The sequence below is a fragment of the Paroedura picta genome, chromosome 5 (assembly GCF_049243985.1).
Source record: "Paroedura picta isolate Pp20150507F chromosome 5, Ppicta_v3.0, whole genome shotgun sequence".
NCBI lineage: Eukaryota > Metazoa > Chordata > Lepidosauria > Squamata > Gekkonidae > Paroedura > Paroedura picta.
In genome coordinates, this window is record NC_135373.1 from 44,293,571 (window position 1) to 44,313,312 (window position 19,742).

Below are 19,742 nucleotides of genomic sequence, written 5' to 3' on the forward strand. Positions count from 1 at the left end.
CAGTCTAAGTAGTTGCTGACTCTTCCCTGGGCAAGAGTGTTCATCCTTGAGATTCTGGTCCCCTGGGCGTCATTCCATACATCTTAAACTCCCATCAAAACACCTGTGGATACCCACAGTTTAATCGTTCCTCTCCCCAGTGCAATCCCAGTGCAATCCCCTCCCCACGCATCCTTTGTGTCACCAACAGGTCCATTCTGGGGAAAATGGCTTACCTTGGTTGCTTTGGATGTCTCCGATTGCTTCTTCTCGCTCACCTGCTTGTGGGCTTTTCGGCTCGAATCGGAGCTCTTGGCGCTAGACTTGGACCCATTCTGCTTGCCATGCCCTCGGTCCTTGACGGGGGCAGGTGCTGGGGGCTTGGCCGGCACCTTCTTCTTCTTCTTGCGCTGAGGCTGGTCATACATCAGGTAATTCTCAAAGGACATGATCGGCTTTTCAAACTCATCCTCCGCTTCCCTGTTGGAAGGGGAGAAGCTGGCTCTTTTTTTATTCAAATCGGAGGATTTGGATTTGCCCTCTGGGGGTTTTATACTGCTGGAAGCCACTTTCTCTTTATTCTTATTGGACAAATCCTGTTCGGGTTTTCCCTTCTCCCGGTTGCCATGAGGGACCTCAGAACCCTGCTTGGCTTTCTTGGGTTTGGGAGGCTCGGAATCCACGTGCTTCTGCTTCTTGATGTGGTTGCCCAGAGCCTCCTCAGAGTCAGTGTGCAATGGCTTCTCCTTCTTCGAGCCACTGCTTTCTCTCTTCTTCTCGGGCTTGCTGCTGTCCGTGGCCTTCAGCCTTTCCTTACTGCCACTGGCTACAGAAGCTTCTCGGAGGGGCTCTTTGGAAGACCCCTTGTGAAGCCGCTCTGAGCTGAAAGCCATGACCTTCTCGTCCCCCTTGGCCTCAGGCCACCGCTTTTCCTTGTGAGAGGACTTGTGCTCTTTGCTCCAACTCAAGCTGCCTTTGTCCTGGGGCTCACTGGGGGTCCGAGCATGACCCCCCTCTTGCCTGTTCTTGTTCGCCTTCCGTTGAAGGACCTTCTGCTCTTGCTCCTCAGCTATGCAGAGGTCTGGGGATAATTCCTGAGGGCTATCGCTCAGCGTGGGTGAGACCGGATGCCCATAGTCCGAGCATTCCTGATCAGAGGAGAGCACGGGAGACTCTCTGCCCCATGTCCTGCCCTCTGGTGTGCCATAGCTCACAGTCTGATGGAGTCTGTCCGGCTTGGGGCACCTTTTGAGCTTCTTTGCACCATAGTCCGGCTCGTATGCCTGGCTGCAGGAAGGCTGGTATACTTCTGAATAGTCCTGCTCCACCTCCTCATCCTCTTTGGGGGATGGTTCCCGCTGCCGTTTCCTTGAGCTGCTTCGGCTGTAGCCGCGTTCCTCAGATTCAAGGTTATTCCTTAAGAGAAGGAGGGAGGGAATTATATGATTGATGTGAATGATGGAGCTACAGTTTTAATAATTCCCGGGTCCTAGGCCCTACCTGGTGGAATGAGCTCTCAGAAGAGCTCTCATGATAATTCCACAGGGCCTGCAAGATGGAGCTCTTCCACCTGATGTTTGGTTGAGGCCGGGATAGAGAAGATCTATGGGGACTCTCTTCTAACTAGTTATTCAAACACCTTCCCTGAGACTAGGGATCGGGATGAGATCTGTGAAGCTGGGTTGAAATTTGTATAGGTGAACTAGGGGCCAAGCCCATTGCATGCAGGACTACAATGGGCGATAGATTAGGAGAGTGGAGTGGAAGAACTCTGTGGATGGCCTCCCCTCCCCCCAGGACCTGGAATGGCTACAGGCAGCTGTAATGGAACTCACCAGCAGAGGCAGCTCTCACGCAGCAGTGATCTGCAGCCTCCAAGCCTCAAAGGGAAGTGGAAGGAGGAGGGGGTGGTCAGGGGTGGGGGACAGAAGGTGGCCCTTCTGGCCGCATGACAGGCAGGCAAGTCAGTTGGAGGAGGAGGAGGAGGAGGCACTCAGGGGCGGGACAGCCACCCTGAGTGAGTGTTAAGCACTAAGTGGCACTTAAGCCATGAGACACATTCCTCGTCCAAGGCCTTATCAGTAAACCACCACAAGCCAGCTGGTCCAAGAGTGGTGGTTAACAAATTGAATCAATCAGTCAATCAATCGATCGATCAAGATTCTAGGGTGCAGGATGGGGCCCCAGAATCACTGCTTCCTCCCAGGATGACCGAATCAGGTGGTGTCTCATGCTCCGTGTGAAGTGGGTGGCAGCTGCAACCACATACTGACTGCCTGGGCTCTAGACACTGCAGGCACAAGCAGCTGCCACCAAGCTGGTGTCCAAGCCCCGGATGGAGTGGACGCAAGTGGCAGTTGCTGCAAGCAAGAAGCTCAAGACCCAGATAGGGCAGGTCAAGTGACAGCAGTGAGAGCCTGCTCTGTTTCTTCTTCCCCCACCTCCGATAAGGATGGGGTAGGGATGTGGGTGGCTACACACATGGGGCTCAGGGTAGCGGCCCCATTGCCCATTGGTTAAGACCACCCTTGATCAAGAGCCCAAAAAAATTTGAATCAAGAATTAAGTGAATGCAATGGTGTGGTTAGTTCCACCCTCTTTGCTGGAAGTAAATAATGCAACCTGGTATGCTCAGACCTCATCACTTCTACAGACCTTCTTGTAGATTTTTAAAACAAAGCTTCCAGTCCTTATGACGGAAGATACGCATATTTTCAAACTCATCTATGAACGATCCCAGCCTTAAAGAGACGAACTTCCACCTTCCATCCCATTCTTTTACCCAAGGACTTAAGACAGCCTCTTTCTCCTATTTCTTACCCTTGAAATTCCAAGGTACATAAAATCTAAGAGACCAAGTTCTGAGTAATGTCAGCCAGTAAACAAGTTTAAGCAAAACACATGCAAGCTCTACTGACATGCAGAGCTGAAGTTTCATATTGTGCATTTCTAAAATGGTTCGGTACCAAATTCCAACTGTGACCTAAAAAGAGAGGGTCAAGATTGTGCAGCCCACTGTGGGTTGAGCTGCACTGCTACCCACATTTAATCACTGCGTGGAGCACAAAAAAGGGGAGACACGCCAACTGCATTTTCGTTGGCCACAAACTGAGAGACCCAGTCCTAGCTCAGTGCTCCTTAAGCAGCTGGGGGAGGTCCTTGGGAGATAAAAAGCAGCTGACGTCGATAGTTCTATTTCTCCTTTAAGTTCACAACCCCTCTCTGAAGTACCTGTTGGAAGCAAGTAATGGCCCAAATTCTTAGACCAGGGCACTTGACCTCTGAGGTATGTCTCCTCATAGCTTCCACAGTGGAACACTGCTAAGCAACCTAATAATGGGCAGACCTTGAAGACCATTTGGAAACTGAAAAGAATCCAGAATGAGGCAGCCAGGTTAATTCCTAGCATTAGTCACTGAGAACACATGATATCTGTTTGATACGAGTTGAGTGGGCTGCCAGTTTTCTGCTCCTGGGGTTCAAAGAGAAGATTGTCTATAAAACTCTTCAAGGTATTGCCCAAAGATACTGGAGAGGCTGTTTTCCTCCATATGATTCCTCCCGTTCACTAATATTCCTGGAGATCATCCATACACTCCAACCCATCCCACACTGCCTATTGAAATTCATCGAATCTGGGATCTGACATTCTGAAAAAGACCTTGAAGGCTTTTTATTGCTTCTTTTAGGCTTTTGTTGTTCTGACAGATATGGCTGCCCACTGACTGTTTGCTCGGCTGCTCTTTCCAAATGCGGCAGAAATTAACTCTAACTGGAGCACTATCATTGGTTTATTTCATGACACACTTTGAGAAGTTCTTTGCGGGGAGTGGGGAGGGTGATAATACAGTGCCAGAGGATGACAAGGGAAACCTGGGTTCAAATCCCCCCTGTGTGTCCTTGGATTAGTCATACTCTCTTGACCAAACCTACCTCTCACGGCGGTTGTGATAAAGTGGAAGACGATTCCTGATGAGTGAGTGGGATTTAAAAAAAAATCTAAACAAACAACACACGTGCTCAATGACAGGAGCCCAAGGAAGGGAAGGCTAATTGGCTTTATTCTTCATTGCAATTATTTTTCAGCTCTCCCCTATAATCTGGAGAATAACAGGCCCTTGGACATCATAGCCGAGGGCTTACCGGTCTGCTTCCTGGGGGACTGGCACCAGCTTCTTCCACCTTGCCACCAGGTCCTTGGCAAAGTCTCCAACCAATTCATGTTTCCGTAAACCATTCACTGTCTTCCCAACGCCAGTCTCCTACACCAAAATACAGAAAATCTGTTTAGGTTTTGCAGGAGCCTTAGGAACGGGAGGGGGGGGGAGGAGGAGGAGGAGGAGGAGAAGAAGAGTTGGTTCTTATATGCCACTTTTCTCTCCCCGAAGGAGTCCCAAAGCAGCACTGCAGCTGAAGACCTGGCCTACAGAAGTTCTGTTAGGGCCTTGTGCAGCTTGTTCCACCAGGCCTTGGCTCTTGTTAAAGCCAGGCAGACTTTTGGGGGGCCAGGGAAGACCAATCTGTTTGAGTGGATAGAGTGTATCACTCTTTGGGGGATATGGACAAGCAGACAGTCCTTGACGTACACAGGACCCAGACTGTGTATGGCCTTGGAGGTAAGTATCAGCACTTTAAACCTGATCCGGTGCTGTGAACACCTATGTAGTTGCAGCAGCTAGGAGAGATTCACAGAGCATCATCTGCTCAGAGATGCAAGCCTGGGCTCCATCAGATGCATTTCTCTTACCAGGCTCAATTTTACTATCCATGAGAGGTGCAGGCCAGGACCACCCGAGTGACATGTCCCCATTCCTCGGGACAGAACTACTGAGGCTCATCCAAGTAATTGCTCTAAAATTATTGATATTGTACCATTAAAACGGACCACGTTACTCACTGGGAATTTTTACCCCTATTTTAAAATCCCAAGTTTAGAAGCTCTGATCTCATCCTACAACTTCATAGCTGTGGCTGGTAGTTTAAAAGAAGAAGAAGCAGTGTCATCAGGAAAGAGCTCTTACCAGAAGGATATCAACCGTGATGGGCAGTTCAGAAAGCTTCTTCAAACTCTTTAGCAGCTGCAAAGACAAAAGAGAGGTGGGAAAACAGGTTTTTACTTTCTCCCCACAAACCACAACACCTAGGAAGAGCTCCTCCTTGAAGCATGAGCACACACAGGAAGGGCATAAAACAAACTCCTCAGGATGACTGCCATTGGCCTTGCTGTAAACGAACATTCAGAGATCTTTTGATGCACAGAGAAGCCAAATCCCCAGGCTGATGTCACTGTAGTTGGTAACCTGTGACTTCACTGGGGATCCTTGCAGTGGCTCTGGAGATACTCCCTGTTCAACACTGTGCAAGGGAGCCTTTGCTATTTCAACGCAGGAGCTTGCATGTAGAGAAATGGGCTGGGAGCATAACTCAAGTCCAAGTTCAGTGGAGGGAGAACTGTTAAGGATGCCACCAATGACATCTTGAACCATTGCATTATTTCATTTGTACCCTGCCTTTCTCACCAAAGGAGACCCACAGGGGCTTACACCATTCTCCCCTCATTCAATCCCATAACCAACATCCACTAAGGTAGGTTAGGCTGAGATGTTTGGGGAATGGAGCCTGGGAACGGCAGGGTTTGAGAAGTGGAGGGACCTGAGCGGGTATAATGCTGTAGAGTCCATCCTTTAAAGCTACCATTTTCTCCAGGAAAACTGATCTCTGTCATCTGGAAATCACTTGTGATTCCACGAGATCTCCAGGTCCCAGTTTGAAATTGGCAACTGTACCGCTCATCCTGCAGCCACAGCAAAAAAAGAAAAAGAATGAAGTAGTCTCAGACAGTCCCACACCTGCAACTTAGGTTCAATCACAAGGTGCCCTCTGAACAGCCTGCATTTACTGGAGCACATGTCAATATCGTCAATGCACAAACCACCACACGGTGTGTGCAAGCTCTGATCCACCAAATCAGAGCCTATGGCCCTTGACCGACACACTAGCCTTGCTGGAACCCAGTGTAGAAGCAAAAGTCTATCAAAGAAACAAGGACTCATACAATAGCGTAGAGGCAAGCCTTCTGAAGGCACCACCCTGAAAATGGGTAAGATCAATTGCTGCCTGTTCCAGAGATCTTTGCATGGCAGCTCCCTGCTGAGTGGAATGGCCAGCTCGATGTGTTCAGAAAGGCTCCCATACTTCTGGCATGCCACTGAGCATGTAAAACAGAATTATTCAGAAGGGCATTTTTATAGAGGGGATAGGGCTGGAGTTAATGTCTGTGAAATGTTTAGGTATCAGAATCAGAAAGAGTGGGAAGAGACCACAAATGGCCATCCAGTTTAGCCTCCCCACTTTCTTGGGCACTTAAAAATTACATACTCCTAAAAGGTGTTTATCCAGTCTCCTCCTAAAAACTACCAATGAAGGAGACTCCACCACCCTCCAAGGCAGCATATTCCATCTGCGAACAGTCCTCCCAATTAGAATATGCTTTCTGGTATTTAAATAGAGCCTCCTTTCCCATAATTTGAACCCATTGCTCCAAGTCCTTATCTCTAAGGAAAGTTGGCCCCCTCTTCAACATGTCTACCTTTTACATAGTTGAATGCAGCTATCCTATCACCCCTTGCCCTCTTCTTCCCCAAGCTACACATACCCAACTCTTTCAACTTCTCCCTATAAGGCATGGATTCCAACCCTTTAACCCTCCTAGTCACCCTTCTCTGAACTCCCTCCATCTTGTCAATATACCTCTTAAACAGTAGCACTCAGAACTGGATACAATATTTCAAATAAGGTCCTACTAATATCTCATTAGGCTTCTTAGCTGCCATTTCACACTGTTGGCTCACATTCAACTTACTGTCTACCAGAACTCCTAAGTTCCTTTCATAGGTACTACTATCAAGCCAGGTATCCCCCATCTTATATTTATGCATCACAGTTTTATTATCCAAGTGTAATACTTTACACTTCTCCCAATTAACATTCATTTTGTTGGCTATGGCCCAATTTTCCAATCTAGCCAGAGCTCCTTGAATTGCAGTCCTTTCCTCTGGGCAGCCTTTCTCAACTTCTTCACTGTTGGGAAACCACTGAAGTGGCGCAATCATGCAGAGTATGGTAGGGAAGCATAGCTGTGTATCTGTCTATCTGCCCCTCCTCTTCCCCCCCCTCCAGGCCCATCACTGGCCATTTGACTAGGGGGTGGGTGAGTCAACATGACCATATAAAGTCATACCACCCAATAAATGTTTAACAAATTTAAAAAATATATTTTAAAATTAATTAACTTCCACCCATTTGGGAAACTGTTTCAGGGATATCAAGGTTTTCATGAAATCCTGGCTGAGAAAGCCTGCTCTGGGGTATTAGCTACCCCATCCAAATTGGTGTCATTGCAAATTTGACCAATGTACCTCCTATTACCTCATCCAGCTCATTAATGAACATGCTAAACAATACTGGCCCCAGAACAGAACTCTGCAGTAGACCCACTGGTCACATCCCTCCAAGATGAAGTTGAACCACTGACGAGCACCCTTTGGGTAATCAGCCATTTGATTGTGACCTCATCCATCCCTGTTTATGCTAACTTTCTCCAACCTTATCAAAGGCCTTACTAAACTCAAGATATACTAAATCCACTGCAACAGGTAGTTTGGGTTGCATTGGCCATGATATCCATTATGCTGGGGGATTTTTTTTTTGCTAACTATTCTGTCATTTTGGAACTCAATTTCATTTACAATGTATACTGTCTGTAGTAACCCATTTCATTGCATTGTTCCCAAGTCTTTCAGTGCTGCTTCTACTGTGTTTTCTGTGTGTTCCTGAATAATGTGAATCAGCAGTAATGCACTAGTGTTATATGAATAGATTTCATTTCATTGCTTTGAACGATGCCCCTGTCTCAGCAAGAAAGACAAACTTCATCCACTTGAGCCTTTGCAATTCAGACTCCAGTATGCAACTTTCTAACCCACATATGCACAAAGATGCTTACACAAACATGGAACACAGCACAACAAGAAGAACTTTGTTCAGAGGCTTCACACCGTTGCAACCAAGGCTGTATGCATTTGGCACGGCGGGGGCTGAAGCACACAGTTGTGCAATCTAGCACAAAGAACAGCTGCAAGAGACTCTCCACTAACCTCACTTTCCTTCCCCCTCCAAAAGATCCTAGGCTAGCCTTCATGGTTGTGGGCCACCAGGCGGCAAAGGACAGAGGCCCATATGACCTGCATTAACTTCTAATGCAGCCCTCATGATGTGAGAGGACACGGCAGGAATGTATGCACAATTTCTGTTTTGAAGGGAAACTAGCGGACAAGCGGGCATTTGGTACATAGGACTGAACAGCAACAGGCAGTAAGACCTTGCTGACGCCTTGCGGAAGGGCCTGCTACTGAGAAATGCACCATTTTAAACTGGCCTGGTATACTTGTAATTTCGATCTGAGGGAAAGAAAACCCACATCCTATTTCCCCTCCACCCACCCACTGAAGAAACTTCTTTCAAAGCAACATTGTAATGGCTGCGGAGAACCACTTCCTTTTTTCATCAGTGCCCCAACACTGGAAGTTTGCTACGCTCCCAAGAAGAAGAAACTGCTCCCACTCCAGGGTATGCTCAAAGGTACCATAGGCGGCTGCCTCTTCAATGAAAAGAAAATAAAAGAATTTTGTTAAATGGCAGTGAGATCTAGGATGAAAGATTTCCTCCCAAGGTTGAGAACAGCAAGTCTTTCTTTAACAAACCAAATGTGTATGTAATCCGCTTTAAAGAAAATCACTATACAATCACTATACAATGGCTCCATGACACATCCAACAATGAAAATCACTATACAATCACTATACAATGGCTCCATGACACATCCAACAATGACAAGGATTTAAGGACAGTAACTGCTGGCTCTGTCACAATGAGCAGACTTTCTGTGTTGCTGTGCAGCCCATTATTTTTAGGAGCCAGTGGGATATAATGGTTCCTATATTGAACTGGGATCAGAGACATGGCCTCAAATCCCCACGCTGCCTTGGAAACTTGCTGGGTGACCTTGGGCCTGTCATTTACTCTCAGCCTACCTTACCTCACAGTGAGCCTCTTGTGGCGCAGAGTGGTAAGGCAACTGCCTGAAAGCTTTGCCCATGAGGTTGGGAGTTCGATCCCAGCAGCCGGCTCAAGGTTGACTCAGCCTTCCATCCTTCCGAGGTCGGTAAAATGAGTACCCAGCTTGCTGCTGAGGGGTAAACGGTCATGACTGGGGAAGGCACTGGCAAACCACCCCATATTGAGTCTGCCATGAAAACGCTAGAGGGCGTCACCCCAAGGGTCAGACATGACTCGGTGCTTGCACAGGGGATACCTTTACCTTTACCTTTACCTTACCTCACAGGGTTGTCAAGAGGACAAAATGAGGAATAGAAGAAACCTTGGGCACTGCATTGAGCTCCTTAGAGCAGCCTTTTTCAGCCTTTGAATCATGGAAGACCCCAGGAAATAATTTTCAGGCTTCGAGGAGCCCTGGAAGTGATGCCAGCTGGCCATGCCTCCTTGCCGCACCCCTGGAAGCAACATGTCACTGGAAGTGACATCACCATCTGCGTTAACAGGCAGGTTTGAGGAGGACTGAAAGGGGAGAGACAGAAGGTGGCTGAAGGCACAGAACCCAAGAGAGAATTCACTCATGTTTGGGAGGGGAAGCAATGGAAACAATCGGTTCTGTAGCTTGTGGCTAAGGAGAGGAGAAAGGCTGCGGACCCCCCAGGGTCCACGTGCCCCTGGTTGGAAATCCCTGCCTTAGAGAAAGGACAGAATAAAAATGCCCTAGACAGCTGATTGTGGTATATTCAATCCTAAATTATTTATTTAAAGACAGTGACAACAAAAGCAACATGTAATGTAAATTATTGTTGCAATGATTTGTTTGACACATCCTGGAGATCCCTTTGAAACTGGAATGGTTAGAAAGAGTCAGAGGAAGGTAACTTTGAGCTCACAGCTTATTACGTGTCATGGGTCAGGTTGGCTTGAGTAAAGGATGTTGAAACATGAAAGCTTTGTGGTGTGCATTATTCAAAAATATATGAATGACCTACGGAGGCGTCAGAGGAGATGTGTATTTGGGATAGTTAGATTAGGAACTTCCTGATATTTTTCAAATAGCCTGCCTCCTATGCCCTGAACCTGACTGGCTCGATTGGGGACTTCCTGCTCTTTGGAGCACACTTCCTCCCTGCTTGCCTCCAGAACAGACAGAACAAAGACAACAGGAGAGTTAGACAGGTTTCTCTCCTCTTTCAACACAATGTTTGTTTCTCTTCTTTGCAACTCTGCCAACAAAGGAGACATAACTAAAGGAGGCCAACAGTTCTTCATTATATGAAGAAGACCTGGAACCCCTCCCCACACAGCCATTTAATGAATGATGCCTGCGTTGGGGGCATATCATAGTTCACCAGTATATCCAAGTCATAAACTACAGCTTCCTGGCTTCCCTACAAATCAGGATTCATAGCTCTGGAATAAAACCAGAATGGAAATCCAAGTTTGCAGGGCAAAGCAGAAATCACAGTTTGTGATCTTGATACAACAAACTGCAGAATTATTTCATCCAGTTACTATTTCATTCAATGCGAAGGCTCGCCCATTAACCTGCCTGACGCTTATGATGTGCAGTTCCCATTCAATGAAGGAAGATTTGGTTTCCCTGATCCACCTTGGGCTCTTTTGGAGATTTCTTGACTGGTGATCTCCTCTAAATGGAATGCATTAGGGTCCCCTTATGCTAGAGTGGATCCCATTCCTCCTGTAATTTCTGCAGCTAGGGAACAATTGTGTACAATGTGACAACAGTAACAATTGGATCCGTTTTCACATGCTAAATTAACATAATGGTCCAATCCATCTGAAGGGAAGAAATCTCTTTTTAACAGGAGGATTTTTACATCGGACTACTTGATTACTTTTTGTCATTTTCTCAGCTGAGGTCTAGATATGACTTGTCAACTGCTGAATGGCAATATTTACAATTGAAACATCTGTTGGCATCTGAATACGGCACTGCTGCCGGCCCCCTTTGCTCCTGGAGACGCTAACTGAATCAAGACAGAAAATAACATCTGTAATATTGGTCTGTAAATATTGAATGCTGCTTAATAAATACGATATGCATAGAAATGAACAAAATCAGGGTATACTGAATGAAGAGTTTAACAGTTGGCATCGCAATGCATCCCTTAAGCATATGCTTTGGGTGTGTCCAGTCATTCATTTTTTTCTGGGAAGAAGTTATTAGTCATATCAGTTTTATATTTGAATGTTCATTTATTTTTGATGAAGCCTATGTCCTTGCAAACCATCAGCCTACCTCTTGGAGGCTAACTGGCGGTCAATAGGAATGGATCTTCTTTTCTCTTCCTATACTGAAAGGCTCCTATTAAAGCACAGGAAAGATAAATGGACACCCAAAATAATTCTGCGGATTGATTACCTTAGAACGTCATCAATATTGACTGCATGGCACACAGAGGCCTTATTTTTAGATATTTGGAACTTTTAATAGAAATGGACATGTAGAACTGCCACCACTGTTATATTTTTGACTCTATTTACGTTTTCCTTTCTCTTTCTCTTTTGTTGCAAGATGTTGAGTTCTCCTTATGTTGCTCTTTTTTTGTTTTGAAAGAAATAAAATGTTAAAAAAACTTCAGAGGCTGTTTCAAGTGTCCCTCTCCTCTGAGATTAGATGGGAAGCAACACAAGAGAGGGCCTTCTTCGTCATGGCGCCAAAACTCTGGAACACTTTCCCAGGGAGATCTGTCTGTCCCCTTCTGTTGCCGTATCTTCCACCAGCGAGTGAAGACTTTTTTGTTGTTTTATTTGGCATGTACTCATAGACCCTCCTTCCTGCCTGATGTTTTAGTTGTTATTCTTACATCTTTGTATTTTTGCTTTTGCTTTTCATTATGAGGGGGATGATTCCTGATTTAAACTCTGGGGAGTTTGGGAGCATCTGCTTTGCTTATGAAAGGCTGAAGCTTTGATTAGCCCCCTAAAATGGAGCAGGCAGCAAATGATACAAAAGGCTTTGGTGGGCTGCCATTCAGAGGAGAAGACTGCCCACAACGGATCAGTGGCCTCATCCAGAAGGAGGCGGTTTTCATGTATTCCTAATGCAGAAATCCATTTCAGGTAGACATGAACAGCTGCATTTCAGTTTTCATGTAGAGTACATACCCTGACCTGGATGGCCCAGACAAGCTTCATCTCATCAGATCTTGGAAGCTAAGCAGCATCAGCCCTGCTTGGTACTTGACAGGGAGACCACCAAGGAAGCCCAGGGTTGTTCCATGGAGGCAGGTAATGGCAAGCCACCTCAGTTTGTCTCTTGTGTCAAAAACCCCATGGAATTGGCTGCAACTTGAATGGCACTTTCCACCACTAGGAATACATATACGACGTTGCTGAATAACAAGCTGCATTTCAGACTATTTGGCACATTATGCAAAGGCAAAGGCCGGTTTGCCCTCAAGCCTCCTGTCCTAGCTAACCCTGATCTATTTCTTTCCTGGCCTTGCAATCCACCTGCAAGAAAGTAATGAACCACATCTGGGTCCCAATCCACAACCATTGATTTAGCTGAAAAATCTGGGGACTACTCCAGAGTCTATCTATATTCAAAATCTTATTTCAAAACAGAGATCTGTTCCCTCCCTAAAAGATGTACAGTCTTAACTTTTTTCTTTAAATTCAAAAAAGATTTCTGGGCTAGATAACAATGTAAATCTGCCCATGAAAACCCCCCAGTGACTCATATACAGTTAGATACTTTACATAGGCTTTAAACCAGAGATAACATGTATCTAAAGAAAGTAATCCATTGATGAAAACAAGTGGAAATTATGGTAAGAAAATATCATTTTGTGCAAGATATGTGAGCATATGAAACTGCCTTTTACTGGGCTAGGTCTATCACAGTCATCCTTGTCTGCTCAGACTTTCCAGGGCCTCTGATGGAGGTCTTTCACTGCAAAGACTGGGATTTGAACCTAGGACCTTCAGCATGCAAAACAGATTTGGTCCTGAGCCACCCCAATGACAACAGCCAGGTCATCCCCATATTTCCTCACACAGGGAAGCTTTGAATTAGAATATGTATAACAACTTGAATCATATCCTACAATCCCGCCATAGAAAATTTATTTATATATGTCCAGGTGCAGATAGGCAGAAACAGATCAGTCAATGTAAAAAAAAAAACAAATCCAATGTAGCATTGCCCTTCTTCTTCATATCACTCTCCACCCACATACACATATATGTTATTTCAACATAAGAACATAAGTAGAGCCTGCTGGATCAGACCAATGGCCCACCTAGTCCAGCACACTTTTTTTCACAGCAGCCTACGAATTGTCATCGCTCAAAATCATTCTTGGGAACTGGAGGGGAAGCTGAAGATTATTAAACAATTGCATGGGGGGAAAAACAGCATGCGGAAACTGATAAATCTAGCATCACTTATTCCTGAGCAAAAGACTTGGGAGGCTGGTGCTTTTTAAGAACTCCTCTCAACCAAATAAAACCACTTCCAAACCTAAAAGCATTTTTGAATGGTTTTCAGATCTTTGGCCAACATAGCTGAGCTCCCAGAATCCCGAAGGGATTTGTTTTTTTAAAAAATAGGAGCAATTCAAATGGATCCTGAGCAAGCCATAAACCTTTTAAAAACAAGAAGTGCTTTTAAGAACAATGTCACTTAGCTCTGTAGTTTCAAGCTACATGAGAGAAAAAGGACCTTCCTTCCAGCACTTGGAATGCTCAGTAATTAACATGCTAAGATGAAAAATGCTTCATGTACTTCTTCTCACACTGACCCTTGTTTTTTACAGAGTTCAAAGAATTGGGGAAGGAAGAATTAAATCCTTCCTTTTCCTTCTAGCGAAAGATAAGATGGTACAGTGGTTAAACTATTAGGCTTGAACGCCCAGTTCCAAGTCCCCCACTTAATAAAGGAGTACACTCCACACGTGTAACCTTTTCTACCTACCTTACCTCACAAAATTGTGTGGATGAGGGAATCCACCTTTTTAAGGATTGTTTGTTTGTTTATCACTTGGTATCTCAGGGTGGCTAACAACATTAATAAAATACAACATGAGTGCATTAATGCCATTTTAAGACTGTGAAATGTAAGTATACACAGTCAATAACACTAGGATTGATAAACCGACGTAGTCAAGAATCAGCCCAGTATTTTACAGCAGTGGACTACAATTCATGGGAATTGTAGTCTATGGACATCTGGAGGACCACAGGTTGACTACCCCTGCTTTACAGGGCAGTTCCTAATGAACAGTGAAAAGCAGAATGTGTATGCAAAAGACAGCCTGTAGTTGATTATTTATGTCTGCACTGGCCTCAACCCAAAGGACTGGCAGAAGAGCTCTGTTTTAAAGGCACTGTGGAACTGCTGGACTTCCAACAGTGCCCTGATCTCGCTTGGGAGCTCATTCCACCAGGCCAGGGACAGGTGCACTTCTTTGGGGCCATGGATCACAAGCCTGCTGGCATTGGCTGAGCATAATGCCCTTCAAGGGACGTATTCAGATAGGCGGTCCTTAAGATACGCTGGACCTAAACCGTGTATGGCCTTAAAGATTAATTTCAGCACCTTAAACCTGATCCGGAATTCAACTGGGAGCCAATGCAGAAGAACTGGTGTTATGTGGGCCCTCCATGGTGTTCAAGTGAGGACCCAGGTAGCTGCATTCTAGACCAATTGCAATTTCCCAAGCAGGGAAGGCCTGAACAGAGCAAATTACAGTAATCCAGCCTAGATGTGACTGTTGCATGGATCACAGTGGCGAGGTAGGATGCTAGTAGCTTAGCATGGTGGAGATGGTAAAATGCCTAGTCTCGTGACCTGAGCTTCCATAGTCAAGAAGGGATCCAGAATCACTCCTAGGCTCTTGGCAGATTGAAGCTAAAGTATAATAAAACAGAATACCACTTGACCCACCCACCATGTCTGTCCCAAACAACTTATCCTGCACCACTTCCTTACACAGCTTAAAGAAGTTCATAGTGACTGTATTTACAGGAAAAGATGGTTAAGGAACAGTTTCAGCTGTTCCATAAATGTGGGTCCTGTGGGTGTACAAAATCAGAGTGCAGCAACTAACCCAGAATAATTAGTCTATAATTTGAAAAGAGGTTAAAGTACCATGAAAAAACAAAACAAAATAAAAAATAGCTTTAAAAAGTACCTTGAAAACTAATAGATTTATTGTGGCAAAAGCTTTCCATTAAGGGGACCTTGATCTAGAAAATATTGGAACACCATAAATCAAGATCTTTAATGAACACACACCAGGCAGCTACTCGCCTTGAATTTATTTTAAAGGGTGCAATCTTACAGACAGCAGCAAGGACTGCCCTTCAGACATCCTTATCATGTTTTCCGATAGCAATTTCCCTCTTCCTTTTCAACCCCTCCCCCAAACACACACTGACTTTCTCCAGTGGAGTAACTGTGATAGCAGTTCGCAACAAAAATAAAGAGCACCCCTGCATCAGCGAGCCCAACACATTTTTGACAGTGTGAATTTTCAAGGGCTGAAAGACATTTAGTCATATGCCACGTCTAACATACGCACACCCCCCCACCCCCCCAAAAGACCACAGTGATAAGCATTCAAAAATATTTTTATCCGGTCTTTCCCCACAGAGGACCCAGGGCAGGTGGACCATAGTAGTCCAGTGGTTCAGACTGCTAGGAAGAGCTACAGCTAAAAGGAAATGCAGAAGGAGGAGGTCCCATGTCAGGAGCTCCATCCAACTAGGGGGCTCGTTTTCTATGTATGTCTCGAATGGGAGGTGAGTGGGTGAGATGGGGGTGGTGCAGAGGACACCCCACAAATGAGAACCCCTGCACACCCTTCATACATCCTTTAACCATATAGCTAAGGGGGAGTGAGGAAGAATGCCAATAGTAGGCCTTCTCCATGGGCAAACTTGGGGGTCAGTCTAGAATAGGAGTGAAAAACAGGGCGAAGGGAAATGTCTTGAGTCCCTTTGAAGGCTAACAGATGGATTGTGACAAGCGGCTGCCACAATTGTACTTAAAGCCAGTGAAAGGAGCTCTGGGCCCCCAAAGCTCGGGTCACTCCCAAATCTGTGTCGTTTATGCACAGAAAGGGAACCAGAAGGCTGGGGAGGGAAATCTTGAGAACAGGAACACCCCTCGGCAGCCTCCTTGGCTCAAACTTCAGGAGTGTAAAAGGGCGTCCCGGGGTAACTCAATCCGAATTAAGCCCCGTTCAGGACGTGGCCTGGCCAATTTAGCGGGGGGGGGGTCACCCCGCTTAGGCAGCTGCTTCCCCCTTACATCAGAGGAGGGGGGCGGGATTCACGATCTCTCTGCTCCCCCTCCACTCCCCGCTGTCAGGCTGTCCACAAAGGGCTCCCGGTTGCACCTCCACTTTTGCGCCCTCCCAATTCACGACGCGCACCCATAACAAGCCCCCTCTCCTCCTCGCCCCCCCCCCCGTCCTCGCCTTCTTCGCGGGGGGCCTGAGGGCCACAATGATGGCCCTCCCCACTGAGCAAGCATCTGGGCGACCGCCAGCAAAGCCCCCGCCCCCTCTCTCGCCTCCCTCCAGGGGCTCCTTTTACCTTCTTGGGCTCCGAACTGCCCGAAAGCCTCGATTGCAGCTTCCCTACAACTTCTAGTACCGACTCCGCCATTTTTACTGCTGGCGAGGCCTCTTCGCGGCGGAAGTGGCCGTTGCTTCACCGTCTACCCAGGAGAACTCGGGACTTCCAAACTTCTCGTTTCTCTTCGCTGGCTTTTCTCGCGACGCCATCTTTACTAAGGGAAAACGGAACGGCCGTGAAAGGAGGCGTTGCCGGAATTCTGAGGACTTAACGCTGTTTCGCGCCATATTGGAAGAGGGCAGAAGCTTCTAAACTGGAGAAGGTAGCGAAGCGCCAAAATCGCCATCTTGGGACGTGGCAGGGGAAAAAAACGCATCAGCTGAGTGGGAAATGGGTTGAAACTTTCCCATCTTGAGTCAGGGCAGGAAGCTTCTTTGCTGAAGCGCAGCCGCCATTTTGAGAGCTGGCAGAAGCTCGCTGGTCCGAAAAGCTTTTAAACATCTAGTACATTTTTAAAATCCTAATCTGCCTCCAGGGATCTCAGAGTGGCATACATGTTCTTCGTTCCTCCATTCTAATCTCACTACAGCGAGACTCGAGAGACAGAGACAGTTTGACTGACAGTCTCCTCCATTTTATCTTCACAACCTACAAGATAGATTTACCAAGCCTAGAGTTTCCTTACAGCTGAATTCCAGACTGCAGATATGGCTCTTCTGGGGAAAATGGTAGCTTGAGAGAGTGAACTCTGCATGCTTGTCTGGTTTGGGATATTCGTGGAGATTTGGGGACAGGTCCTAAGGAGGGACTTCAGTTTCTTCTGGACTCTGATGTATTATTGAGCCTACTCTCCAAAGATGCCGTTTCCTCTAGGGGGAACTCATATCTGCAGTTTGGAGATCAGATGTGATTCTGGGAGACTTCCAGGCCCATATCTGTGGCATGACATCTCAGCAGAGCACCTTCCCCAAACTCCACGATTCCCAAATCTCCAAGAATGTCCCAAGCTGGAGGTGGAAGCCCTGAAGATAGATGAGCCTGAAAGTGCCTAGCCAAACCTTAGCTCTCCAGATGTCCTAGCCAAACCGTAGCTTTCCAGATGTTCATAGACTACAAGTAATTGTAGTCCGTGGACATCTGGAGACATAGTTCAGCTACCTCTGGGCTAGCCCAAGGTCACTGTAACGGACAGTAAATGGTTAATGCTGAAACTGGGTCTGAGAACCTTGATTTATGGGATTTGAATGAACAAAGTTTGAGTCCAGGGGCACCTTTAAAACCAACAAAGTTTTATTCAAGATATAAGATCTCGTGTGCATGCACACTTCCTCAGATACAGTGAATCAGATTCAAATCTGTTTGGGATTCAAAGGGAATTCTTCAGCTGAGAGGGTCAGTTGGGAGTGGCAGTTGAGGGTTGTCAGTTAACCATAAGAAAGCGAAGCAGATTGGGGGAGGATCAAAAAAGATCCCCAGTTAGGGAAGTACGAAGTGTGGCCTATCCCTAATAAGTCTGAGGAAAATAGCTCCCATTCATAGGGATGCCTGTCCCCAGGTGGAGATCCCCCAGCTCATCTCCAAGCAACAGAGATCAGTTCCACTGGAGAAAATTACAGCTTTGCAGGGTGGTCTCCATAGCATTATGAAGTCCCACCCCACCTCAAATCCTGCCCTGGTTCCACCTCCCAAGTTTCCAGAGATTTCCCAACCTAGAACTGGCAACCCTACTCCCAGAAGACTGGGCTCACTGGGGGGTGGGAGAAATTCCTAGCCAGGAAAGAAACTGGAACTTGTATGAACGTCCCTGCCTTCACCAACTGTAGGGTCTGTTAGACCAAGAAGTTTATGCTGGTTTATGTAAGAAAAACTGCTGAGAAATCTCCAAGTTTTAAAGACCTGTCTGAATAACCCAAACAGTTACTTGTTTGTGACAAATTATCTAGTGTTTATTTTTATACAAAGTTACCTCATTCTTGTTCCCTGTCGCCTGTTGACCTCATAAACTCTAAACTTTATTCCTACCTGACTATTTCCACTCAAAGTGAAATAAAACAATTATTATTTCATAGAAGCAGATCTCTCTCTCTCTCTCTCTCTCTCTCTCTGTATGTATGTATGTATGTATGTATGTATGTATGTATGTATGTATGTATGTATGTATGTATGTATGTATGTATGTATGCATGCATGCATGCATGTATGTATGTATGTATGTATGTATGTATGTATGTAAACACACAAACAAGCAAAAATACAACATATTTTGTATCCAAAAATGCAACGTGCACTAGCTCCCCCCCACGCAGGACAGCCAAGGCCTGGACGAGCCTTTTTGGGGTAGAAGGGATGCTGCCCCCACCCCAAAAAGGCCTGTCAAGGCCCCTCCAGCCTGGAGAGGCCTCGGCAGGTCTTTTGGGGGGTGAGGGAGCACTAGTGGGGACTGTGTTTCTCCCCCACCCCGCCCTGGGCAGGCTTGCCAAGGCCTGACACAGAAGCTGGAAGAAGTAGGAGGGGGATACGGCCAGGGGTGGGACATGCCTCTTTTTTGGCCGTTCATTGGATGGACAGCCAATCAGCAATGGGACAGCTGGGACAGCCTACCTGATTGGTAGACAATGAGTCCCAACTTCTCCCAGCACTCTCTTACCATTTTATTTATATGTTCAGATATGTGCGCACGCACACAGACACAGACACACATATACACACAGAGAGTATTTTTAAATACAACATACTTTCTCATTCCGAAGGTGACCAGATTTTAACATTGGTAAAGCGGGACACCATTGAATGGGGGGGGGTCTTTATTAAAAATTTGGTCTATATGGAGCAACAAAAAGTTTCTTAGAATGCATAGAACGCAAAAATAGTATTGTAATATATATTTTTTAAATTCCAACATGAGTACAATTTGCCAGATACCCCCAGATGTCCCTCCAAAAGTGGGACAATCTGGTCACCTTACTCATTCCTCCACCCCATATTACAATTCTATTGTTGGATTGTACCAGAGACATACTATTCCTGCTATTTACCGTTAATCTCTGGCACAATTCCAACAGTGGAATTTTGACTTGTTTTAAGAGTGCCAAGGA

General features: G+C 46.0%; 1 protein-coding gene across 1 annotated transcript in view; it reads right to left on the reverse strand.

The window, feature by feature from the left end:
* ELOA (elongin A) overlaps positions 1–16,862 on the reverse strand; it is a 32,796-nt gene extending 15,934 nt beyond the window's left edge. The window contains exons 1-4 of the mRNA XM_077337584.1: positions 16,666–16,862; positions 5,001–5,057; positions 4,123–4,241; positions 216–1,395 (exon numbers count right to left, since the gene is read on the reverse strand). Of these exons, the coding sequence (XP_077193699.1) occupies positions 216–1,395; positions 4,123–4,241; positions 5,001–5,057; positions 16,666–16,737 (1,428 nt within the window). The 5' untranslated portion in view covers positions 16,738–16,862. The remainder of the gene's footprint in view (positions 1–215; positions 1,396–4,122; positions 4,242–5,000; positions 5,058–16,665) is intronic.
* Between the last annotated feature and the right edge of the window lie 2,880 nt (positions 16,863–19,742).